This window comes from Lithobates pipiens, unplaced genomic scaffold (assembly GCF_037356315.1).
Source record: "Lithobates pipiens isolate NorthernLeopardFrog02 unplaced genomic scaffold, aLitPip1_a1.2 Scaffold_25, whole genome shotgun sequence".
NCBI lineage: Eukaryota > Metazoa > Chordata > Amphibia > Anura > Ranidae > Lithobates > Lithobates pipiens.
The window spans coordinates 128,256,925-128,284,438 of record NW_027507787.1 but is presented as its reverse complement, the minus strand read 5'-3'; the positions used below and the strand labels follow the sequence as shown (position 1 = coordinate 128,284,438).

At 39.6% G+C, this 27,514-nt stretch overlaps 1 protein-coding gene across 1 annotated transcript; it reads right to left on the bottom strand.

Annotated features, from left to right (window-relative positions):
- Positions 1-299: 299 nt before the first annotated feature.
- Positions 300-26,518, bottom strand: LOC143930503 (homeobox protein MSX-2-like). Its single transcript, XM_077454858.1, has 2 exons — positions 24,865-26,518; positions 300-1,403 (listed from the first exon to the last, which is right to left on the bottom strand). The coding sequence occupies exons 1-2, from the start codon at positions 25,247-25,249 to the stop codon at positions 988-990; spliced, it is 801 nt and encodes a 266-aa protein (XP_077310984.1). The 5' UTR covers positions 25,250-26,518; the 3' UTR covers positions 300-987.
- Between the last annotated feature and the right edge of the window lie 996 nt (positions 26,519-27,514).

Here is a 27,514-nt window from a genome sequence, read left to right as displayed (position 1 = left end):
TCTGATTAGCATCACATTGGCTGCACTGATACACATATAGTATTAGGGTTTGCCACAGGTCAATATGTACAGTACAGTGCAAAAGACACATGTACAGTTTTGAATGTGTGCTGTGTCATCATCAACAGCACCAGACACCTTGTTGGTTACTCCATAGACACAACTACAAGTAACCCACCTGCACCACCATGTATCACTACTATCAACAAAGCCATTCTCTGCTGACAAGGAGCACCCTGTAATAGCAAGACTACGGTTTAGGTACAGGCTTTACTTTCCTCTCTAAAATAATTAATACATTTGACTGGATTACCTCTTTAATCAATGTTTTCCTCATTAATATAATCTGCACAACATTGTGATGTCATTGTACTATGATTTAGTAAGGTATATTTGTAAAATGCACCTGCAAACATTTTCTCCAATACACATGTAAGTGAATCAGCGCATCAGTTTCCTGACAGCTCAGGTATAGTTGTCAACAGTTGGAGAACAAAATGACCCGGTAAGAGGGAAGGAATGTTATTAGTGTTAACAAGCAATTGTATCTACAGTACTTTTACCCAGGCTACCTAAAACAGCAAATCATTTCACAGCAAACATTTTTTGAGAAAACTGTACAACCAAATCTCTGTGCTTCTTGTGGTAAATAATAAACGTACAAAACAATGCTAAAAAATAGTATCCCCTTTACTCTTTTTGTTCCTGCAGCATTGCTGGATTGTTGTTGAAGAAAAGGCACCTAAGAGTACAGTGCTCTATAGCGTTGTTGTCAAATTAGTATATCAAATATTATTCCATCATGGCATTGTATTTTGTGACTACTGCACATTCAGAAAGTCATATTGAATATTTTTGTTAAATCTGTATGCTAGTCAACCTTAAGATGGGGTAGGATATGTAGTTCTCTTAGTTTTCAGTATTATAGGCCTTACAACAACCAAGAGATACCCTGTTTATCTAATACTTTGCTAATTTTGAATGTCTTTATGATAAGTAATACATTCCATATGTGACCGGAGTTGTGAACAATCCTGGAACAGGCATTGGAGGTCTCTGGAAAGAGTTAGGATGTCCATAAGGTGAAGCAGACCCTAGCTGGGCAGTTAAAGGAAACGGAAGAGCAAAGGAGGGTAGTAAGGGCTTGGCAGCCATTTTTAGCTTCTCTAGTTCAGCCTCTTGAAGCCTCTTTGCTTTAGCTCTTCTGTTTTGAAACCAGATCTTTACTTGCGTCTCTGTGAGGTTCAAAGAGCTTGAAAATTCAGCTCTTTCGGCAATAGAAAGGTATTGCTTCTGTCGAAATTTCCTTTCCAAGGCCAACAACTGAGAAGTGGTGAATGGAGTTCTTGGCTTTCTGTTATTCTTGTGCTTCCTCAAAGTGCATGGTGGAGGGCTTGGATGTCCTATGGAGAAGCAGAGAATAACAAAATTATAAGTTACACTACTGGATACCTATATGTTAATTCCACTAATAAAATGTGTAACAGTGATCCATTTAAAAGCATGATTCACAACTATATTGGTTTAAAAATGATAAACACGGAAAGTATTTTAACTCATTCTGGTAGATTTACCAAAACAGCAGCATAAAATATCAATCAATAAAAATGTCTTTATTCTCTGTTATATTTATACATTATTTCTTTATATATGAGCTTCACCCCCACTATTGGATGTATATTTGCACTCAACCCAACTCTAATTGTGAGCACTGGGTTTTAGTGTATATTGTGGATCAAATAATATATATTTATACTTTCTGCAGAAGTTCCTCACAATGGGGTTTGGTCCCAATGGTAATTACATAGGAGGATCATTTGTCTATGGATGTTTTGTGTGGGTTTGCTGTCATGGAACACATCACCTCAGTTCCTGGAAATGATGTTCTCAGGGGATTCCCAGTATTCAGTACCATACTATCTATACACAGCATTTTTTGTAAGTAATACTTTAAGGGAGCTTCTAAATACAATCTTCATAGATGTTTTTTTTACTTTATTACATTACTTAGACATTTCTACATCTCATTGTAGAATTTATACCACGTGCTTGCTCCTGAAGAGTCGCTAAAAGCCACGAAATGCATCGAACCAATAGATGCAGCGCGCAATACCAAATCTTTACAGCCTACTGTTTTTTATGCGTGTTTTATCCTTAGGAATATACCATTTTTAATCATGTTATTCAAGTGTTACCAATTACTTTAGAACTTGGAGGTTACAGATCATACAGGTATCATCTGTAATGTATAATATAATATGTATATATCTATATGAATTTGTTGGAATTTTATTATTATGTAAAATTGTTTTGTACTTCAATTAATATTAATACAAGGATTACATATATCCGTATGTACAAATATAAAATAAATATAAAAATCAAATATATACTCATTATACAACTTATTTTTGCTACCGCATACTTCATTCAAAGTCTCACTCCTGTTTTTTTTGTTTTCATATTGTTAGAAATGGGGGCATTTGACCCCACCAGGTCATTGCCTCATTCAAAGTCCCAAACCTTTTTGCTTTTTTTACTTCTTTTTAAAAAAAATAAAAAAATGGCACAAATTCTATCTGTGATTTATCTACCAAGGAATTTGATAGTTTTTGGATATTAAGCAACCCCTCTGCAACTTTAAAGGTCCAGTCTACCCTAAGTGATCTGTTTAAAACATCTTACCGAATCCTTTGCAACACTGTTTATTATGTAATGCCTTACTATGAACATATAATTAAACATTTCATTAAACTCCATATAATTGTAAGAAACCATTAATCAGACTTCATAGTTTCATAGTTTCATAGTTAGTAAGGTTGAATAAAGACACCAGTCCATCCAGTTCAACCTGAGCGAGTGTCTACCCTTATCCCTGTACATTGCACACTCACATTGGTCCCTACCCTCAAGGAGTCCACAATCTAAGGTCCCCACTCATACTAGGGCCAATTTTGGATGATGCCAATTAACCTTCCTGCATGTCTTTGGAGGGTGGGAGGAAACCGGAGTACCCGGAGGAAACCCACGCAGGCACAGGGAGAACATGCAAACTCCAGGCAAGTAGTGTCGTGGTTGGGATAATATAAGATAATATAAGACTGAGACATAAGTACAGTTAAATCACACTTGTTTAATAATAATCAAAAAAGGTAGACAGAGTAAATGTAGCCAAAACATAGCAAGAGTTCAGGAACCAAAACGGATAGTCAGACAAGCCAAAAAGTCAGGGAGCCAGAGAACAGCATAGTAGAACAGCAAGCAGGGTCTGGAGCCAGAAGGAATGTCAGCCAAGCAAATCTTTAAAAGGAACACAAGGGAGTGTCTCTAGAGATGTGACTAAGACGAAGGCAGGGATCATCTGGACTGGATGGCTTAAGTAGGCGGGACTGAGCAGGTTATCATCAACAGGTGAATCACTGTGGAGAGATAGGAGCTGGCAATTAGCCGACAGCTGAGCAGCCAGCCCAGAGAAGGAAGGGCTGAGCCCAGCCCTGACAATAATATGATAGGGGTAGTTTTCAACCCCTTTTAATAAAGTTTCAATGGGTCATAGTGCTACACCATTATTTTAAAGAATAGCTCCACTTTTTTGGGGAAAAACACATTCCCCTCTGGATGATCTATGAAGATTGCAGAGATTTTAACCACTTGCCGCCCATATAACTTATACAGCAGCAAGGTGGCACTGCTGTGCCAGATTACCTACAGTACCTCGTACGTGATCCAACACTTTTGGGTCTTTGGTGCGCATGTGCATGATCCAGCACAGAGGCAGAATGGCAGTCTGCCTATGTAAACAAGGCAAATAGCCTTTCTGTCAGTAGGGAAAGCATGGATCCTGTGTTCCTGCAAAGCAGGGACATGGATCCATGCCTTCCCCTAGTAAAAGCACCTCCCACAGTAAACTGGTCAGACACACAGTTAATCCTTTGCTCTCCCCTGATGTTAACCCCTTCTCAGCTAGTGTTCAATTTTTTTGTTGGATATGTTTTATAGCAGAAATATTGCTCTTTTCAAAATTGTCAGTCATTTTTTGTTTATAGCGCAAAAAATAAAAACTGCAGAGGTGGTCAAATTACACAAAAAGAAAGCTCTATTTGTGGGAAATAAAGAACATAAATGTTTTTTGGGTACAACGTTGCATGAGCACGCAATTGTCAATTAAGGCAACTCAGTGCCGTATAGCAAAAAATGGCCTAGTCATGAAGGGGGTAAATGGAGGTCAAAAGGTAGATTCCTACCTTTTCTTATTCTGAAGAAATCACTGTTTGTTTATCTGTGTCCATGTACAGAGTGAATCTGTTTTGGGGCGTTCTGTATACCATCTGTGTACAGAACGCCTCCAGGTGGCCATATTGCATTGCATTTTACAGAAAATTACAGCGCTGCAGATTGAAAAGGAAAGGTAAGTCTTAATAACATTCAATTACAATATGACTTGAGTCGCACTTGTATATGCTATATTTTTTTGCTATATACAGTATTCTATGCAGAACATACATGCAATGATCTGTAGCAGATCAATCACAGAATAAACTGGCAATTCTTTTCCACAGATTTAGACCAAATGCTCAAATTTTAATTTTCAATATACTTTAAGCAGACATTCTTAGAAATAGACTGATTTTATGAAAAATACAATAAAAAATGCTAAGTGATATTTTGTGATTGAATGTGTTAACAGTATGTGGTGTCATCATGGCTTTTTTCTGAAACATAAATAAAAAGTAAATCATAAAAAAACATTGATAAGAACAAACCTTTCAATCTGTTGATTGAAAAATCAGTTACATTTCCTATCTAGTGTATGTAAACCCAAAATCTATTTTTTCAGTATGTTTGGCATACTGAATTCTCTTCTCCGGAATTGAGAAGATAATTCAGGAGAATTTTTTTTTTTAAAAGGGAATGTACTGCATGGCATTTGAACTATAGCCAGCAGGATTAGAAGGGCTAGTAAGGGCAGCATTTTGGATAGGGCAGGCCTCAATATAAAAAGGGGACACAATGACAAAGCATATTGGAAGCTGCAGTATGGAAGGATACAGAAAGCTGACAAATTGCATATGGAAAGATTAAGTCAGTTAAGAAACTGGGTATAAAAAAAATGCTGCTTATACAAGCTTTCAGTGTTTTTTCTTCAGCCTGTATAAGCAACTCAATGTAGCCTATTTGTCGACGCACATTTGGGTGTTAACAGGCATATTTGCAGAGGAGTGTTTTTAGGATAAAATGCCATCACAAGTGGGTTTTTGAAAGGAGCTTTTGGGCAGAAAAAATGCTTGCCACACATAAATGCGAGTAAATGTGGCATTTAGGAGCATTATGAGTTTTTAAGTATACATTGATTATAGCAAACAATGAGCAGAGGGAAATGTTTTGGAAGAAAAACGCTTATAAAATGCTTTTTATCTCTAATTTTATTTTGTGGTTGATTTAAGGCGAAGGGTTTCTTTCTGATTACTGTTTCATCAAACTTTTTTTTTTTAGGAGCAAGACTTCCCTTTAAAAAGAAAAGGGTTTTTGTTTTACTAAGGTATTTGGGGAGTTTTTTAAATTTATTTTGGAATATATTGTCTTTTATTTTTGTTTATTAGGATTTTATTTTAAGATTTTTTTTATGCAGTAAAGCTCACCTTAAAAAAATAGGACTTTGTTTCAGAGGTAGTATTTTGGAGGTTTCATTTATTTTATTTTATATAGATAGGACCATTTCTTAAAGTGGTTGTAAACCCTTACAACACACTTTGACCTACAGGTAAGCCTAGATTAAGGCTTACCTGTAGGTCCAAGAAATATCTCCTAAACCTATATGGTTTAGGAGATATTTGCCCGAAGACAGGCACCGCTGTCTACGGCGCATGCGCCATAGACAGCGGCGCGCAGGCGCACTGAGCGAGGCATCGTCAACGACAAAGATGCCGCGCGTGTTGGCTCCCGTGCTCATGCGCAGGAGTGACGTAATCGCGGCTTCGCCCAATGACAGCGGCGGAGCTGCGAGACCCCACCGAGAAGATGGATGCGCCGGACTACAGGGGACAACGGTGACATCGTAGTTCATTATGCTTCGCCTTTGCAGGGGATGAAAGAGGAAGTAAACCCATCTTTAAGTAACAAGTAAATGCTGCACGGTTCAAATTGCAAATTTATTTGTTACTGACCATATGTCTCTAGAGCTTACTTTTGGTTACAACACATTGCTGCATTGAGTGAATTCAAAAAAGAGAAAGAACAAGAACAGTGTGCACTTATGCATGCATATTCTTAGCCCCCAAGTGCATAACTTTACATTTCTCAACATTAAACCTCATTTGCCAATACTTACTTGCCCAATTAAACAGTGCATTGAGGTCGGCTTGTAAATTGGAGACATTCTATAAGGACGTTATTCCACTGCATAGCTGCACTACAAGAATTAAGATACTGCAAAGAATACAACCGTGTAAAATTGCAGAACAGATGGGCATGGCTGAGTGAAGCTGTTTTTTTTCCGAGCTCCCGGCCCTGACCCACACAACCTGGCAAAATTACACCTTACAAACGGCATGCAATCAGCCAAACAACACAGGATGAAAGCAGCGACACGGGGACCCCTGCTGGCCAAAGTCCGGGCAAAATTCACAGCTATTTCAGGCAGATACAAGGACTTTCCCCTGGAGCCGCAGTCTCAGCACCGCAAGGCCTTCCACGAGGGAACACGCAGAAGGCCTCAAAACAGAATCATTGCAACACTGCATCCAGTCCTACAGCAACTCCCGTCCTCTCCCGGAATACAACGTGGGGACAGCAAAGAGACAGAATGACATCCTCACAACCCCCCGAGGCAAACATGCTAGACCAGGACATTTGGGCTCTATTGCAGGCCCTCCCCACCAGAACAGACATCGAGGCTTTGATCCTTCACCTAGAGGAAACTCACCGAAGGGACATTCAGGAGGTGAGGGGAGAGTATTGGCGCTGGAGCGCTCCAGAGATCAGTACCGAGACACAGCCATAGCTTTGCAGCTGCACCTTGAGGACATTGGGGACCAGAGCCGCCAAAACAACCTGCGGCTCCGGGGACTATCCGAGGACATGGAGACGGAGGGCCTCGGGGACACAGTGCAGGAGATCTTCCACACAGTGCTATAGGATCCAGGGGTCACTATCGAGCTGGACAGGGTCTATAGAGCTCTGGGCCCGAGATAGACCGATCCGAGTAGGCCCCATGATATAGTGTGCAGGCTCCACTGCTATACCCAGAAGGAAAACATCCCGAGAAGGGCCTGGGCACATGGGGATGTAGTGGTGGAGGGCTCCCAGGTCAAAATCCTACCAGACTTATCCAGGGCAACTCTTTGGCGCAGGGCACTCTTATGTCCACTGCTGGACCTGGCAAATCGGAAGCGCCTTATGTACCGCTGGGGCTGTCCATTTTCGGTGACGTTCCGCAAGGACACAGGAGCCTTTACTCTGCAGACCGTTGCAGAGGGCTCTTTTTAAATTCATAGACATTGACCCAATATCTGTACTGGACTGACTCCAGATTCTACCCCACCCGGCTGGCAGATCAGGACCTTCTGTGTTCCTGCGGCCCTCTACCACCCCACCAACAGAGGAACAGAAGGAGACACCGGTCGGCATCTGGAGGAGATCCATGTGAGTAGCCTCACAGCCTGTCACTCCTGTCTGACATCATGCAGCTAGCCAAATGCACAAGACCCCTACTATTCCAGAGATAACTCTCCTTGGATACACATTTTGTTTATAGCAGGACATAAAGGAAGCCAGACTAATGACATTGCCCCGATTGCCCGCCCCTCCCCCCTTTTCCAATACTTCGGCACAGCCCGTAGCCTGTAGCCTTTGATGCCAGCCTGGAACTGCAGCGCAATACGCTACTACGGCTTGAGTCACCTCTGCCCTTGGTGTGCCTGGTTACCGGTGCGGGAATCCTGACTATACCTGGCGGCACCATACCGTCGGGAGAGGAGCAGCTTTTATTGCCCTGACGTTACAGGGTGTCGGGTTTCGGTTTTACCAGGAACGCAGCAATGTTTTATGAGGCTCTACCACTGGACAGCTCCCTGGTGATCCCGACCTGGTGTCCCCTCAGGAACTGCAGAGATCCGCACCTGCTGCCTCAAGAACCCACCTTAATTCACGATGCGGAGACAGTTGCCTGGACATATCCCTCATGCAGGTAATCTTTGAGAGGTGGACGTTGCTTCCTGCACCTCGGAATTAGGGGTTGATGCATGCCTACCGGGGGTTGGGTGGGCGAGGAAACATCCTTACAAAGCAGCTCAGGTTCCCCCTCTTTTTTTTCTGAGCAGGCTATGGGGCAACACCAAGGCTGGGGGAAGCCCATGGATTGCCCTATACGGGAGGACTCCATCACCAACCAGGTACTTCATTGGGCAATATGATGAGAGCCAGATGGAATTGCTTGCGGTGATTCAGGCGGGGGAGGGAATGCTGCCCAACCCATTCACTGAATGGGGGTTGCCATTGTTTTCTGTTATTGCTTATCTGCCATTAATGTTTGTCCCATTTACTGCTTTTGAGTTTTTCTTTGATTTCTTGTACTTTTCAATATGCATATTCCTAAACAGGTGATTTAAGATGCACGGTATGCCATCGGCAGACACAACATCTATAATTGCTGGCAGTGGGTGGGGGGTGCCGGGAGCTCGCCTCCTGGCACTGTTTATCCACTGACCCACATGGGACGTCGCTCCGTTCCCGGGTCTCTCTGGGGAGCTCCACAGCCAGCTTGGCTACATTAGTATTCCTACCAGAACTGCACACTCTAGTGACAGCCCTCTACTTTTCTCATCCTAGACTAGATCTAACTGACCTTACCTACTGATATTATTCCTTCTTCTACCTAATCCTCAGCAGCATACTGAGCACCAACGGCGAGTATTAGAGCAAACGGCGTAACATCTGAGAACTTCCCGATCACCAACGGGACTAGGCAAGGCTGCCTGCTATCGCCACTACTCTTTGCACTTTCCCTAGAGCCCTCCCTATGCAGGGTGAGGTTAAATACAGAAATAACTGCACAGTGGTGTAGTGGTTAGCACTCTCGCCTAGCAGTAAAAAGGGTCGCTGGTTCAAATCCCAACCACGACACTACCTGCCTGGAGTTTGCATGTTCTCCCTGTGCCTGCATGAGTTTCCTCTGGGTACTTCGGTTTCATCCCACACTCCAAAGGCATGCAGGTAGGTTAATTGTCTTCTGTCCAAAATTGGCCCTAGTTTATGAGTGGGGACCTTGGATTGTGGGCTCCTTGAGGGTAGGGACCGATGTGAGTGTACAGAGATAGGGACAATTGTAGACACTTACTCGGGTTGAACTGGATGGACTGGTGTCTTTATTCAACCTTACTATGTAACTATTTAACTGGAGTAGAAATCAACAAGTCACAATATAAAGTGTCCGCATACGCAGATGAATTGATGTTCTCCCTCACTAACCCTACTGTCTCCCTTCCTAAACGTATGCAGGAATTTGACATATTTGGCCAACTCTCTAACCTAAAAATTAACTTTACTAAATCAGAGCGATGGGCATTGGGATCCTGCAATTGCTACTCTCGCACCTTCAGTCCAGTTTTCACCTAAAATGGACAGACACAGCCCTGAAGTATTTGGTTACGTACATACCTCCGACAATCTCACAATTATTCAAACTTAGCTTCCCTCCCCTCCTAAGGAAAGTCCAAAAACTACTCGATCAATGGGGCAGCAGCCTACACTCTTGGTTTGGTCATTGCAACATCCTTAAAATTACGATTCTACCTAAATTTCTTTACTTCTTCCGATCCATGTCCCCGCAGCTTACTTCAAACACCAGCAACCTTTACAAAGTTTCTCTGTGGGAGAAAAAAAACCTAGTCTACACAGGAAGATACTCTCTTTCCCCAAGTTCCATGGAAGGTTAGCAATGCCAGATCTCCCCTCCTACTATCAGGTGGCCCACCTTAATAGACTCATTGATTGGTGCCGCCATAAAGACACCAAACTGTGGGCACAGCTAGAACAAGCACAGAGTGAGACTCCCTTACATAGAGCCCCATGGTGCTATGCCGCCCTACCTCCGGATCTAAAACGCCAACCATTGACAGGTAACACCACCAAAGTATGCACACACCTGATTGCCACTACCTCCCTCTTCTCCCACAACTCACCCCTATGACCCATATTGAGTAACCCCCAGTTTGAGCCAGGTATACGGGACAGGAGATTTCGGGAGTTGAGCAAGAGGGGTTTGTATCAAGCTTCTCACTTCAGTGCCATAGGTCATTGGAAAATGATTACAGAGCTCTCAGACACTTTCTCTGTAAACTACCACCCAACGATACCAACCAGCCCCTCATGACTATGGAGGAGCTATGTACTGGGACGGGGGTCCTATTACACTCACTCTCACTGACATACGGTATGCTAACCACACCACCAGGGGAATACCAACTTCAATGTCTCACCAAATGGGAAAGAGACCTTAACTGCCGCTTTTCAACCATCAAAATACAACACATTATTAAATTCACACACAAATCACCCCTATGTACCAAAATTCAAGAAACAAATTACAAGATCCTCACTCGCTGATACAGAACTCCAGTGCTCCTACATACTTTTTTCCTTCAACGCCAAACGTTTGCTGGCGCTGTCAGGAAGAAAAAGGCACTATCCTTCACATAGGGAGAGGTTCGCCGTATGATCCAAAAATTTACAGACCACAGCGTTCCAGACAACCCAGCTTACTTCCTCCTCCACGCTACGACACCCCCGCGCGTGTCAACAAAATGTCTGTCGTGCGCCACCTACTGGATGCAGCTAAGGCCTGCATACCGCTTCATTGGAAATCCCCACACCCACCAACTATTGCTTTCTGGCTCAACAAAGTAGAAGACATCAATCAGATGGGGGACATAATACTCACAAACCAAGACAAGCAGGAAACATACTCCAAAACGTGGCAACTTTGGAATATTTTTAAATATTCAGATGAAGGTCAGACCCTTCGTGGGGGAGACCCGACAACCTGACAACCTCTAACTTAACCATGGTAGAACCCCATGTCGGTGTTTGCATGCCCGACTAGAGAACACCACTGGACGGGCGGAAGCATAGCTCCATGTTCGTGAATCCCCAACCCAAGGCCTAACCTGTGTATGTCTAACATTTATAAGATGGTGTGGTGAATGTGAGTGATATTCTTAGCCCCCAAGTTATGCACTTGGGGGCTAAGAATATGCATGCATCATACATACTAGGGGAGTACAACTGGGGGGATCCATAGTGGAAAAGTATCTAGGGATTTTGGTAGATCACAAGCTCAATAATAACATGCAATGCCAAGCTGCAGTTTCCAAAGCGAGCAAAGTCCTTTCTTGTATTAAGAGAGGTATGGACTCCAGAGACAGAGATATCATTTTGCTCCTGTACAAATTTTAGTAAGACAGTATCTGCAATATGCAGTTCAGTTTTGGGCACCAGTTCTCAAGAAGGATATCGAGGAACTGGAGAAAGTGCAGAGAAGGGCAACAAAACTGATAATTGGCATGGTGGAGCTCAGCTACAAGGAAAGATTAGAGGAACTGAATCTATTCCCTCTTGAGAACAGGAGATTATCCTCCCTGGTGGTATTCCCGAGTCTTACTCGGGGTGAAAATTAAATACCATTAGCGGTAACCCCGAGCCAGACTCGGGACCGCATCACTGAATCCAGAAAGAGGTTACTTACCTTGTCCCCTGGATCCGCAGTGCGAGCGAGCCGTCCTCCGCTCCATCTATCACATCACCGGGCTCCGTTCCCTGCGAGCATTGCGACGCACAGGGACAGAGAACGGCACCAAATTCAAAAAGTAAAACACACACATTACTTACAGTATAATGTAATCTTACAGATTACATTGCTGTATGTAAATATTTCACATCACCTTTGTCCCTAGTGGTCTGCCCAGTGCCCTGCATATAGTTTTATATTATAAAAACTGTTCTTTCTGCCTGGAAACTGAAGATTGTCCATAGCAACCAAAACTGTCCCTTTCCATCAAAGGTGATTTTAGGCCAGCTAGAAAACAGCGATAATAAATTAGAATCACTTGAAGAATTGAGCGATAGTGATTTGTGAGGAGATCCGTCATCAAACACTGAAAAGTAATGACGGTGATAATTCTGCAACTGAGCAAATTTCAGTGTTTTTGATTTGATTACATTATTGAATAATTTTTATTATTGTTATATTATTATTTGGTATAATTATTTATAGTTATTTATTATATTATAATTTATGATTTAATTTTTCAAACTTTATCATACCCGGGATGTCTGCTAGACTCTGGTTTGGACAGATTTAAGTGAGTTATTCCTAAGAATTACAGGACTACAATATAAAACGCCAAATTTTCATGCAAAATAATGGTACCGCTTTCAGCACCTAAAATCTGAAATAATCATACCGCCAGGAAGGTTAAGGGGGGATATGATCAACATGTACAAATATATAAGGGGTCCATATAGTGAACTTGATGTTGAGTTATTCACTTTAAGGTCATCACAGAGGACAAGGGGGCACTCTTTACGTCTAGAGGAAAAAAAATGTAATCTCCAAATACGGAAAGGTTTCTTCACAGTAAGAACTGTCAAAATGTGGAATAGACACCCTCCAGAGGTGGTTCTAGCCAGTAGGTAGATTATAAAAAAAAAAGCCTGGATTCTTTCTTAAAATCCTTTTTTATAGTCATAGTCATAGTTAGGTTGTCTTTTTTCAACCTAACTATGTAATGAGCCTAAACTCATTGTTTCTAGTAAATTGAAATGTCCTACTGTTGGACAGCTTTACACTGTGTCACTTGTTATCTCTTTTTATCTAGTACATTACAGCTAATTCGCCCTAATAATAAATGTCCGGCCTAATGGCCAATGTTTATTTGAATCTTATGTAGTCTCCTAATTCTTAATGAGGGTTTGATAGCAATTGGCCAGCAGCAGGGCAGCTTTTCATCAACGAGCACTGGGGCAGCTTCAGCAGGGCCATTGACAGGGGGTACCACCAGACCTCCTGTAGGGGGCCTGGGCACCAGGGGGATCAGGGAGAGCAGTGGATTCACCCCGTGTCCATTCAAAACCAAAGCAGAGTGAACTGTGTTTACTCTGCTTCAGTTTATGAATGAACAGGAGCCTCTTTGTCCTGTTCATTCATCTTCAGTGCAACTGAGGCTACAGAGAAAGGAAATATGTTTCCTCATTTCCGTTCTCTGTCTCAAAGGAGAGATGTCAGGCATCTGTTTAACCCCCTGATATTTCACCCAAGCCCCCCCCCCTCCCCAACACCATTGTCAAAAAAAAAATCGTTTGGAGAAGAGACTCTAGCCCCCGGTTTGGGAATGTTTTCTTGTTTCGTTTAAGCCTGTATTGGGGGTGGTCTCTATGTATATCCCACCTGAGTGATACTGTAAGCTGTATGTTTGAAATTCTGTATGTTTTATTATTGTTGTCCATGTGCCTGTTATTTCTTCCAGCATTAAATAAAAGAATTACAAAAAAAAAAAAAAATCGTAAAGAATAATTTTAAAAACTTAAAAAAAAACAAATTGTAAATAATAATTATAAAAAAATTGTAAAAAATTATTTAAAAATGTAAGGGCTCTTTCACACACGTTCTCTGGCCCATACAGTGTGAATGAGTATTTTGTTTGTGTGGCTAGAACCGCCTGCTATCCCATGAGGAGACAGTGGCTGCATGTCCTAATTTGATAAGTGTGCAGGTATGGGTGAGTGGCTCCGAATGCACACTGTCTGTGTTTGGGGTCGTAGACCTGCATCCACATGCTTGTCAAATTAAGACCTGTGTTCTTACAGCTGCGGCGTCCCCATAGCGTAACATAGGCTTGCCTGCACACAGCAATAGCCAACATAAAAAAACACAGATTTACACTGTACATGCCACATCACATATGTGAATGAGACCCACAGCCTCATTTACACACTTGTATCTTTTATATTTAGCAGACATATTATGTTTGTGTCCACTAATAAGGCTTTTTATGTATTTTTAGGGAAAATATTTTTTTTATTTTTTTTTGTCAGGTAGACTGTACGGGGCCCCATATTTTCCAGTGGCAGCCCCGAGCCTCTGTAAACTACTGGTCAATATCGTTATACCAGTTTAAGCAGGCCCATAACAGTTTATTGAAAAAGCATGTGTTGCTGCTAAAACTACCTGAAAAAAGCTTATTATTCAACTTGAAATTATCAGATTAGATGCCACTGTTGTCTGTAAGCCAAGCTAATTGTAAAGGAAAAAAAAAATATTCCATAGCCAAATATGCACTGCTCTTGTATGTTTTAACTGTGACTGTGAAAAGTATACTGTTCTTTAACACCATGGCATCCCCTAAGCATGTTATCTAAATGATTTGTGTATCTTCAATGTGTTAAATATGTTTTATTTAAATTAGATAAAGAAGTGTTAGTGCCATTATGCCTGAGAATCTCTCATTCTTAATTTCATATAACATTTACTAACTGTCCTTTATCTGCATGTCTATGACAAATCTGCAATAAGAATGTATTTAGGTTGGTTTACATTACCATGGTGGTCTAGTAACAGAGTAGTATTTCCAGCATGTTATAGGAAGAAAAGCAGCAGATTGAAATAGTAATAGAGGGTCCCGATTTAGGCAAAATTCAGATGGGCGTACACATTTTATTGGTCTTATTACATATGTTTTTATCTCTCACAAAATTTCCCTTATAACGATTAGTAAATACTTGTGTAAAACTGTCCTGTTTGCTGATTTTTGGATTTTGCGTTACGGATCTGAATACAGCACATGTTTATGCGCCTGCGTGAATTTCTCCACTGAAAACAATGCGGCTGTGTTCGGATACGTGAATAACACAATGCTTGTAAGTGCTTTTTTTTTTTTTTTTTACAGTTGTGTAAATAAAGCCTAAAACTAAAAATAATTAACAAAAATAAATCTGCTCTAATGTTCTTAATTGATAATTCATAATAAAACTCTGACAGGTATACCAGGACTCTTTAACCATATGATCCATGAGGTTGTCGGTTCGGTCCTGATTTAATGAAAGCATTGATGTCTTTCTCTGATTTACTAACACTTAGTATGATGTGCACATACATCCATATATCACAAGTTACAGTACAAGAATACTTTCCTTCTTTTCACAGGAATAAGCATTGAAGAATTATAGAATTGAATACAGTTAGTGTTATGAAGTTCTATATCCAATGCATTTTTCATTATTTATATGCATAATACAGTTTTTACAATTTGCTATTATAACCCATCTAAAAATGTCTCCCTAACCCTAATCACTAAACTCTAATCTGAACTAAGTGACCAATTCCTATCCAATCGGCTTACTGTTTAACTTGTACATGACAGTTATCTCTGTCCAAATACATCAACCCAAACCAATTGCAATGCCTAAAACTAGTGATCCACCTGAAGTAAATTACTGACCAATTTCTATCTGCCGGTTCACTTAAAAAAGTTTACATAAAGACAATAATAATAATAAATGCATTTTTGTGCAGGTAAAAAAATGTGCATTAAATATTTTTTGCTTAAGAGTCTGCAGAGCATTGCACCCATGATCAGCAAATCACAGGTGCAATGTCAGGCTGGGCAGACAGTTACTGAAGAGCAGTAAGAATCAATTAACTACATAGGTGCTCATCAGTGCCCTTGCAGTTCATTAAGAACTACAAGCTGTCTACCATGGTGGAAGATGGGACTTGTAATTCATTCATTCACAAACCTCTCTGGGAAGGGGGGGGGGGGGGTCAGTGAGTGAGGGGAGATTGCTAAACATGGAAATTAAACAGATTAGGTGCCACTGCTGTATATAAGCCAACCAAATTAAATGTAAAAGAAAAAAAAAGCTAATTTTATAGCCTTCAGTATATGCTGTCGCTAATATTGTCCATGAACGTTGTAGTTTTCTTTAATACCATGTACAGCTTTAAGGCATCCTCCAAGCATATTATTTAAAGAATTTGTGTATTTTCAATGATGGCATTAAAACTGAATGAAAAGACCATCTCTTTGTTGTAAGGTATTTTTTTTGCGTTGGTACATGTCCTGCCCATCATTACTCACAGTCGGTTAGAACCTAGGTAACGGAGCACTTTTTTTTATAGGCAATATGCTATTCTGCTATTGATTATGACCCTTTCCCAAGCCCCCCCCCCCCCTACATTCTTGAGAAAAGGGCAATTTAAAGCAGGAAAGAGATAGGAATATTGATTCACATACAGGCATACCCCGCTTTTAAGTACACAATGGGGTTTATTTACTAAAGCTTGAAAGTGCAAAATCAGGCTCACCACATAGAAACCAATGAGCTTCTAACCCCAGCTTGTTCAATTAAGCTTTGGTAATAAAACCTGTAAGCTCATTGGTTTCTATGTGAAGTGAGCTGGATTTGGCACTCTCCAGCTTTAGTAAATAAACTCCATTGTGTACTTAAAAGTGGGGGTATGCTTGTATTGAGCACATTTGGTGAACCTAGTGAATGTCTTTCAATTTGTCTAAATACATGGGTGAAGATTTTTGCTTTCTACATAGAATCGGGCAGTTTGGAAATCCATGCAATCAAAATAACTCTACTGCATCTTCTGTCCTGCTACTGATCATGAAAGGAGATCAGATTCACCAAATGTGTCCAATTTGCTCATTTTTATCTTTAGGTTGAAGTGATGAAGAGCATTTAAGTTAGTGATAATAAGCAATTAATTATGCCCATAAAATAAATAGAAGAAATAGATAGAATATAGTGTAGCAAATCTATTCCAGCATCATAGTCACGTAATGTAAAGGCACACCTGACCAGTGTTGAAAACTGTTAATAAAGAAGGCCGAGAGATGACACAGTCAAAATATCTGATACATACATAAGAAAATGACAGCCAAAATAAAGGTTTAATGCTGTAAGTTCAATGTAATAAACTTTTTAGACATTTGAATTTTTTAATAGAAAAAATCCTGTCTCACTGACACCATAACATGCCACATGTGACCCTCTTCTCTGTGCCTTTCTTTAAATAAGTTCACTTTGTTTTTGGGCCTTGATTTCTATAGCTAAGGAGAGTCGATAGCAGACATCTTGTAGTATATGTTATTGCAAGGGCAGCAGACATTCAGTGGTGGCCAACCATACATGCGCAAATCACATGATTGACAATGTTTGCAATGGGAGTTTGCACCACAAGCATACACGCTTGCATTTAGCAAACATGCATGCATATTCTCCTAAGGGTAGAGGGGAGGAATAGCTCTATAGACACTCCAGGATAGGCTCCTCTCATAGGAAAAGAATAGCAATCAGTGTTAAAAAAAAAAAATCCCAGCTTTACCTTTGAGAAAGTTTGTGCAGGGGATGTCTGTTGCCAGGAAGGCCTACAGACATAGAATTTTTCCCAGGATGGACCAAAATGGAAATTCTTGAAATTTAAAAGAATGAAAAAATACATGTTTTTTTTAGCAGACGGGAGGAATGCTCACCCCCCCCCCCCCCCCCTTCCCCTCAGCTTTTTATTACTGTCTCCCATACTGCAGATTTCCACTCACTTCCTCTTTGAGGGAAACTGTTTTCAACTGTGAAAGAAATGTATCGAAGGAAGTCCCTGATAGCTGTCAAACCTGACAAGGATTCTCTAACCCTTTCCCACTCTATCCAAAATTAACCAAGGAAGTCCCTACACTTTGGAAACTTGCTCTGGTACCATGGATGCCTTGAATACTCTAGCTGCAGTTGTCTTCAGACAAACTTTGAAGCTGAGTGTCGCCTACAATCAGAAACTTTTGGTCTTTGCATTTTGAGAGGCATATTTGTTTTTGTAACAAATATGTTGTCGTTTTTATTTTTTTTCAAATGAGTGATCATTTTGTGCTGTGCTTCATCTACTCTGAATATACCATAAAGCAGCTTCTTTTGATAAAAGGTTTGAAAATATGTTTTATTTACATTAGAAACATACCAACTGGCTTTTTGCCTGGGAAACTCCTAATTTCATATACCATTCACCATCTTTGATCTGCATGTCTATGACCAATCTGCAATACAAATCTCCTTATTCTGGAATGGTGGTGTAATAGTATTATTAGCATGTTAATAGGGTGAAATGAATCAAACAGTGAAAGAATTAACGGTCGGACATTCGGACCACAAAATCTGTCGGATTTTGTCAGACGGATTTTGAACAAAAATTGTGTTGCATACACACGGGCGCACAAAGTTGACGGAAAATCTGATCGTTCGGAACGAAGTGACGTACAAAATGTATGACGGGACTATGTAGAGGCCAGTAGCCAATAGTTTTCATCTCCAAATTTTTTCTGGGCATGCGTGGCACTTTGTGCGTCGGAATTGTCTACTCACGATCGTAAAAAGTCTGATCGGATTTTGTTGTTGGAAAATTTTAGATCCAGCTCTCAAACGTTTTCTGTCGGAAATTCTGATGAAAAAAGTTTGATAGAGCCCACACACGATTGGATTTTCCGACAACATAATCCGATCTAAATTTTTCCGTCTGTATTTCCGACCGTGTGTATGGGGCATTAGAGTGTACCCATTTATACAAATCTAAAATAAATATACTCTAATCCCATCATAATTTATAATTTATAGTAAAAGTTTAGCAGGTATACTAAGACTCTTTTACCATATGATCCATGAAGTTGTTTACGCTGTCTTGATTTATTGAAAGAATGGATGTCTTTCTCTAATTTAGTAACAAGGTACGCATACATGAATATCTCACGAGCTACAGCTCGCAAGCTTCCCTTCCTTTTACAGGAACAAAAAATCTTGACAATTTATTTTTTTCATTATTTATTTGTGATATGCAGATGCTATTGCAATCAGTTTAAAAATGGTTGATTCTAAAGGCTAAACTGTAACCTGAATTAGAGAACCAATATCTATCCAATTGGATTACTGCTGGCCTTGTACATGAAGATTATCTGCATCCAAACATAACAATCCCACTTAACTAAAAATGTCTAAAAATGATAGTGATTCGTAATTTAGGAATAAGATCAGAGAATGTATATTACATGAAAAAAATGATATTGTAAAATATTGCATTTTTACTGAATTAAACCCTAATTAATATTCATTATGCCCCAATTCGCCCATGTTCATGAATATACAGCCAGTGCAGCATACCACACGCTTATCCAAAATGTCACACTTAACATGGAGAGCATAGCTTTCTACATGGCCTTGCACATATTTACACTCGCGCTCTTTCAGGACCTGCACATTTTGATCTAAATCTGTGAAAAAGTGAACCGTTGGCCTTTGCCAAATATGGTACAAATATGCTTGAAATATTGTGTGGTTTAAAAAGTTTAAAAATGAGAGGCAAATGTATTTATTTTTTTAATTCGGAACCCTTATATTTAATTTATCAGTTAATTTTGTACAGTTATTAATTAAATTAGTAAATGTACTGAATACTGCTATTATAAATGCTATTCCGATATTTTTTTTTTTTAAAACCCTTGTGATGAAAATCATTCAAAATGAATTAAATATGTTATAATCTCTGATCACCAAGAGTAAGATGCAGTCAGGGACTGACTACGGTGTGTTCATCTGTTTAAATGTGCATATAAATGCACACGAATGCATAGGAAATCTAGTATCATTTTGCCTGCAAAGGAAAGTGAATACCACTCAGCTCTGTGGGAAGTTAAGGCTGCCTTAGTAAATTAGGCCTTAACGGTTTGCCCGAATTCCACAACCATGGCTAAAAGCTGTAAGAAAATTCCCATAGGCTCACCAATGTCCTGAAATGCTAGAAAACAGTCAGAAACTAAAGAATACATTTTCTCAGTGTTTGTATAAGACAGAATATAGGCTCAGGAATAGTTGTATTTATTAAAACTTAATGGTTGTGTATTTGAAATGAATACAGACCAGTGTAAAACATTAAAGGGCGGATTTACTGAAGTAGTAATTTCTATGCTGGTCCAGTGAAACCATTCAAAAATCTGATTAACAAAATAAGAGGCCCCATCTTAACAAACTTGTTCGGATGCTTTAAAACCCAAAGGTTTGCTGGATCGGCATAAACATGGTATGGTCCAGTTATGTTTTATAAATGTCTAGTTTGGAGCAGGCTGGCAATGTACATATGTACAATGGACATGCTCATACAAACTTAATTTTGAGAAATAATATTCATGAAATGCAATTTTGCAATTTATGATACATATTAATAAGGCGGTACAAAATGCCTTAACTATATGTTGAGTGCAGCAAGTCATAGCAACTGATCAAAGTTTAATGAGGCTGATTTACTAAAGTACTAGAAGACATTCACCTAGCAAATTAAATGTTTACTTTGAAATTTGAAAGGAATTAAATTAAGCGAACATGTCTTTTTTTTCCTAGCACATGTATGCTAAGAGAACATAGCTTTACATTATTCACTAACATTTCTTTCAGAAGGTGAGTATTCACTTTGCTACTTGAACAGCCAATATTCCTTTAGTAAATTAACCCATTTTTTTTTTTTTTTTTTTTAAGTAAAACAACGGGGGTAATTTTCTTTTTATTTAGTATTTTTTATTTTATACTTTTCTATTTAAAAAACTGTTAAAGTAGAATAGTTAAATGTCCAAAATATTAAGGCTATCATTTAAAATTGACTATATGCTCAGAAATGTTACATTTTATTAAAAAGAACTCAAGGCCAAAGTTTGTCAAAAACAATTTGGAAGAAAACATTTGTGGTATACACTTGGAATTATTATCTATGCACTATTTAGCGTAATTGGGCCTTAACACACATATATCCTTACTAATCCACAAGTTAAATCATTTAATGCCTGTTCTTGAGGTACCTACTGTATACATTATATTTGTCTACAGGGAATGTTGTTTGGATGGACAGTCCTGTTGTCTAAAAGGCCATATGCAGCTGTGAGAACAACACAATAGCAGCCTGGTTTGCCTGTGTATGGGCTGCTAAAGTTTTTTTCAACTTACCAAGCCAACATTATCTGCTAACAACCAATCCTGTTAAATCGAAATGTACACATCTCCCTTCTTTTTTTTTAATCTTTATTTATTGTAACTCCATAAGGCGGCAAGTAACAAATCAGACTTGTATCCTTAATATTAAAGGCTTGTGTATGTGAGTCTTTACCGTACCATGAAAGTCCAAAGTTGCCTCAAATTTGCTGCCTTTTGTTTTTTATATAGGCATGACAATATGTGACTTATAGAAAAATGTTGAGCTCTAGTAAGGCCTGGATCAGGCCTTGGTTATATGTTTTTCGGGTAGGTTGGATAAGTACCTGGAACAGTTAGATCCCTAAGTCACCTGCGGCAGAACTAAACATAATGTACACATTTCCCTTCTTACCTGATTTTTTAGTAAAGAGAAATTAGGTTTGCTAAACTGGCATAAAGTATATTTTTTGTAAGACCTCTCCTGAATTTTAGTTAATTTATGAGATCCTCTTGGGTTTTTAGGTTTACCCAACTGACAAAAGCATCTACTTCAAATTGCCCATAAGTTGAAATTGTAAAAAAACAAAAATAGAATATATTTTAGAACTTTAATTACACTGAAATAGCATTGCAGGCATGCCTCTTGATGTTTTTTGCTTTGGCATATACAAGTAAACACAACTGTTATATATAACTGCTGGTATGGTGGTTTAATACATTATTTTTACAGTACACACCACAAACCGAGTAAATACAGCTAAATTTAAGATTTTAATTTGCTGTCTGGACCCAAGGTTTGTGTCATGGCCCTGATAACTCCCATTATAAACAAAACTAAAACAGGTCTCATTCTATGGCTCTGGATTCCCAGATCAAAGTGAAAATGTGACTGCAGCTCCCGGGTTATGAACTGAATGCACGGCAGTGTGATCTAGGGAAGAGGGGCTGTGAAGTATGGTTCCTTTTCAAAACAACTTTTATTGAACAGGCACAACCAAAACAGCATGAAGCAAAGAGAATTGATTCTAGGAGATTCATGTGGTGTCCAAGCAGGCCTCAGGGCATCCACTACCCCCTCCTTTACCTCCCCATGATTCACTTTAAATAAAAAAAAATCTCCCAAGACCTGTGCAGGATAACTAGATAACTATAGATAGATAGATTTTAATCCTATGGACCTTTAACTATAAGCAGCAGTTTTATCCAAAACTTCTATCTGCCAAATCTCATTGTTTTCAGCACAGCGATTTTTAAGGACAAAATAAAAACAGGTTTGATTACAAAGGCACATTTTTTTATAAAGGGAGCTTTTATCTTTTAATAAGGGAATCTTTATAAGTGCTAAGGTCATTTTGACAATATTACCTATGGTGTAACAGAAAAATAAATAAATAAATGACAATGAAAGAAAATTTTGATCTGCTGTCATTTAATTAGTTTCATTGGCTTTACTAACAGTTGGATTATTAAAACAGAACCAACCTATTTGCCACTGATAAACTTCAGACTGAAAGAGGCAATAGCTTAAAAAAATGTTGTTATGGATACTTAGAAGACTATGCTATCTATCTATCTATCTGAATGTAGCAAATGTTTAAACTAAAAGGGTCTCATGATTTGAGCAGGACTTCATTCTAATGCATTATCCATCATTATCTAGTACTGGCACATGTATAAGGTTATGTGTGCAACTAGAGTAACCATTTTATAATATATCTGTGTCTGATCTATATAGATCAGTATATATATATAGTATATCCTTACTGCAGGTTTAACTAGTTGACTGTCACCAGTTATCAGTTTTGAATAAGCAGTAAAAGAAAAAACCTTGGATATTTTGTTTTCCAAAAAGGTGGCTATTATTCTGACTTATCAATTTTTCTTCTAAATTTTACATGAATTATTTATTTTTTAAATATTTGGGGGGAGGGTCGGTCTTACGTTTCATTATTTTTTATAGTCTGTATGAACAGGAAAATTTGCAGACATTAAAAGTTTACTAAAAGAGGGCCTCTGAATAACTGTTTGTGGGATGGCTAAGAGGGGGAGTAATTATTCTGAAAGCAGAAGCCTTTTGATCTCAAGCTGACTTATCTCAACTGCAGAACATTTTCTTTGATAAAACAGTCAGAAGATGCTGCAGCTCTTCTAACAATGGCCCCTTATTCCATGCCAGCATTTTTTTGCTTTCTTCACAAGTGTTGGAAACTAAGGAAAATTGATATTTGTGGATCATGTTAACCTCCGGACAGTCATTTTTTTGTGCCATCTTCTAGACTGAATTCTGTTGTCATTTGTGAAGGAATCTAAAAGAAAACATTGTATTCTTCTAATCTGCTGTCTTAAACTGTTAAATTATTCTTGCAGTGTTAGGAACACCCAGTTCTGGCAAAAGTGAAAGTTTTTACATGATTCTTTGTATGTTTTTTTTTTTATTTACAAAGTTTTATAAAGTGATCAGAAATGGAACACTTAAAAGTGAATACTGGCAGTGGGCACTATTAGCGCTATGCAAACAACTTTTTTTCTCTGAAATAATTATTGCTTTTATGTTTATTATAATTTTGTATTTGACAGTGTTTAAAGTAGAATTTAGACTGCCACGGTTTCCTGAGAGAATATTCCCATTTCTGATACACACTTTAAAAAGGACAAGGCACTAGAATGAAGTCCTGCTCAAATCATAAGACCTTTTTAGTTTAAACATTTGCTACATTAAGAAAAAAAGAAAGATAGATAGATAGATAGATAGATAGATAGATAGATAGATAGATAGATAGATAGATAGATAGATAGATAGATAGACAGACAGACAGACAGACAGACAGATAGATAGATAGATAGATAGATAGATAGATAGATAGATAGATAGATAGATAGATAGATAGATAGACAGACAGATAGATAGATAGATAGATAGATAGATAGATAGATAGATAGATAGATAGATAGATAGATAGATAGATAGATAGATAGATAGATAAATAGATAGAATAACTCAACATCTTGAAAGGAGTTGATGTTGTTAACTTAAAGAAAAAATTAATGTTCACTTTGCAAGGTGACTTAATAAATAAGGTGAGCCTGTGCTCCTTTAAACATACAACAATGTGTAATAGTGAGTGTGTGTGTAATACAATAGTGTGTAAAGTTAACACAAAACAAGTACAACTGGGTGAATCAAGTGAATACAGTTTCACTTTGATTATTAAGCTCTGGGACCATGACTTTGCATAGTGAACAGTTACTATTCAATTAGTAAATGCACTCCATGTATACACATTCACAACTGTATATGTATGTGTGTATATATAAATTATTATTATTACTATCATTTTACATTAATCTTCTTTAATTTGAGCAGGTTTACTGAATGCACTGTTGCAGAAATGTTTTAATGATAGTAATAAATATCCCATTATTGTACATGATCTTATATGCAGATAAATAAAAAACAGGGCACACAAGAAAGGAAGAAATAAGCAGCGATGTCACATCGGTTTGTCAGGAAGCATGGAAGGTTCGGCCAAGGGAAGATCACTTACCGTGCCATGGCCGCTAAATTGGCATCGCAGTACTTTAGAAGCTAACCACAGTCCTTCCACTGGCACTATGAGTCCTTGGGAACTTTTTTGCTAATTATGACAGTGACTTTCTTTAAAGGAATATGTGGTCCTGGTTTTTGAGAAGAAGAGGCTCTTCTGTGACTCTATGCACCACCGCTAGATATACACATGCAGTTATTACACATAAAAAATTATACACATGCACATTATTACAACATGCATAAAGGAATATAATATAGCATTGCGCTGTATCTTACATCCCTATGGACTTCTCAGGATCCCGCAGGCTGATTTAACTTACTTGCTGGAGAAGAATACGATGAGCTCTGATACCAGGGGTTGCTGCCTTTCTCTTCCAGGCTCTCGGGGTCTGGTTTACATCTTTCTTCTAAGTGCGGGAAAACATTGACAGGAGATGACCCATTCTCTGTTTTCAGCATCCTAGCTGGGAATGAAGCCTGTGTGGTTCCAGAGCTGATAGAGTCCGCAGATTGAGCTTTGCTGGGCTTCCTATCAGAGATGAGAGCCTCCACACTGAACGGCAAGGCTTGCCTCTTCCATCCACACACCACCTCTGGAGTGCTGCTGGCCACTGGAGTCTCTGTCTTACTGTCCTCGGGCTCTTTGGTGCTTGTCCCAGGGGATCCTGCTTGGTCAGAATTCATAGTCAGTGGATAAGGGGCCATAAAATATTTGCCAAGGTGATGGAGAATGCAATGCAGCAGATGATCTGTACCTGGTCCAAGGTGGATAGGGGGATCACTGATACCTTAGGAACTCTCCCAGGAGACCAGACAATTGTAGATAAGGGACTGTCCCTGGTTACAAGACAATAGGAAGTTAACACTTGCAGGAGATCAATAAATTCTTAAGGACAAGGTGACCACTTGTAGATGATTAGCTGTCTCTGATCCTAAGAGAACATGTGGTCACCACCCACCCGCAAGGGAGGAACTGTATCTTGTCCAAGGGGAATAGGCGATCGATAGATTTGTATTTACTATGTGAGTCTTATAGATGATCACCTGTCTCTGGTCTTAAAAAAAGTGGTCACCACCCGTAATGGAGGAGCTGTACCTTGTTGAAGGTGAGTGGGTGATCAACAGTTTCATTACGGATAAGGTGATCACTTGTAAGTGTGGATCTGTGCCTGGTCCCGAGAATAGGTGGTCACCAGCAGGAGAGGAATGCTTAAAATAAATAGGTAATTAATACTTCCTTAGAGATTAGGTGATCGCTTGTGGATCATAAGTTGTCCCTGTTTCCAGAACAGGTGGTAATGAGAAGAAGAGCTGTACCTGGTCCAAGGAAGGTAGGTGACCGCTAGTTCCTTCAAGTTTAGGTTATTACTTGTTGATGAGCTTCCCCCCAGTTTCCAGAATAGGTGCTCATCGGCAGGAAGGAAGCCGAATCTTGTCCAAGGGGAGTAGGTACCCACTAGTAACTGATAGGACCGTATAGGTGATCACTTGTAGTTGAGGAGCTGTCCCTGGTCTCAGGAGGATAGGTGCTCACCAGCAGGAGAGGAGCTGTATTTGCTCCAAAGGGAGTAGGTACTTATAGGTGATTACTTGTAGTTGAGGAGCTGTCCCTGGTCCCAGGAGGATAGGTGGTCACCAGCAGGAGAGGAGCTGTATTTGCTCCAAAGGGAGTAGGTACTTATAGGTGATTACTTGTAGTTGAGGAGCTGTCCCTGGTCCCAGGAGGATAGGTGCTCACCAGCAGGAGAGGAGCTGTCCACGGACAAGAGGTGCTGCCACAAGATAACTTCAATGGCAGAAGACATGGCAGGTGTCAGTTATCAGTGGCCTGGGATGAGGGAATATGAAATCCTCCACATCCTAGCAGTAGATGTTGGAAATACTTGTAAGTGTTTCACAAATAGCTTCCCAAGACTCCGGATCTTTAATCAGCAAGGAAGCTTCTCCCTTTTCTGCCCCCTCACTCCTCTTCACAGCTAATAAAGCGCTCTCAATTTCCTTTCATGGGACCGCCCTCCAATCACAAGGACATACCCTTTAAAACGTCACTTCAGGAGGTTTCCATTGGCTCCCAGCCTCCCACATCCCAAAGCCAGAACCAAATAATAAAAACGGAATGAGAGAGGAATTAGGAGTTCATGAAGTAGCTCTGGCTGTGTCTTTAATGGCTGCACAGTCAGGGGCTATATGAGTGCAAATCATCAGTAGGCAGCCATATAAAGGGCATCAACCTGCTTTTATGACGCCACTTCTTGTGCTGTTTACCCTGAAGAGGAAGGCTTGTCAGTACACAGCACTATCCCCAGCAGGACATAAAGCACGTGCGATCTGTAAGATCTCATCTGATCATCTATAGGCAGCACTCACCAGATCCAAGGTCCTTTCCTAGCTAGAATGTCAGCTCACTGGACCAGCTTTTTTTTTTTTTTTTGGGGCAGAACCTCCAGCCACAGACTTAGGGATCCCCTCCCTCCAGTCCACACATTAATTAAGCTGTCATCTTAATTAAACAACACACATTTCTCCTGTCAAGGCAATTAATAACCATAATTATTATTATATAGTGGCGACACTATATGGTGGGCATCAAAGGAGGAATACAGAGGAGTTCATTAGCAGCTCCATTCAGCCCTGGGAGCTGCTCCACTTAGCTGAGTAATGGTTAATTTATGGCGCTGGCCGGGGCTGTTGCTGCGCACTGAATTGAAAATCACCAGGCGATCCTTCAGCACAAGTCAGAGCATTTAATAAGGCAGACAAGTTATGTTTTGTTAGGCGCCAGGCTCGGCACCATCAAACAGAGAAGCTACCTCGGGGAGAATGCTCCACATTAACCCCTCAGCCTCCCATACAGGCACACATCACAGTTTCTTTCTCTCCCTTTTTTATTATTAGCATTTCTTATTTTATTTATTGTAGTAAAAGCATATCCGAACCATATCCCCAGAACAACAAATAGTAGTATGCTGC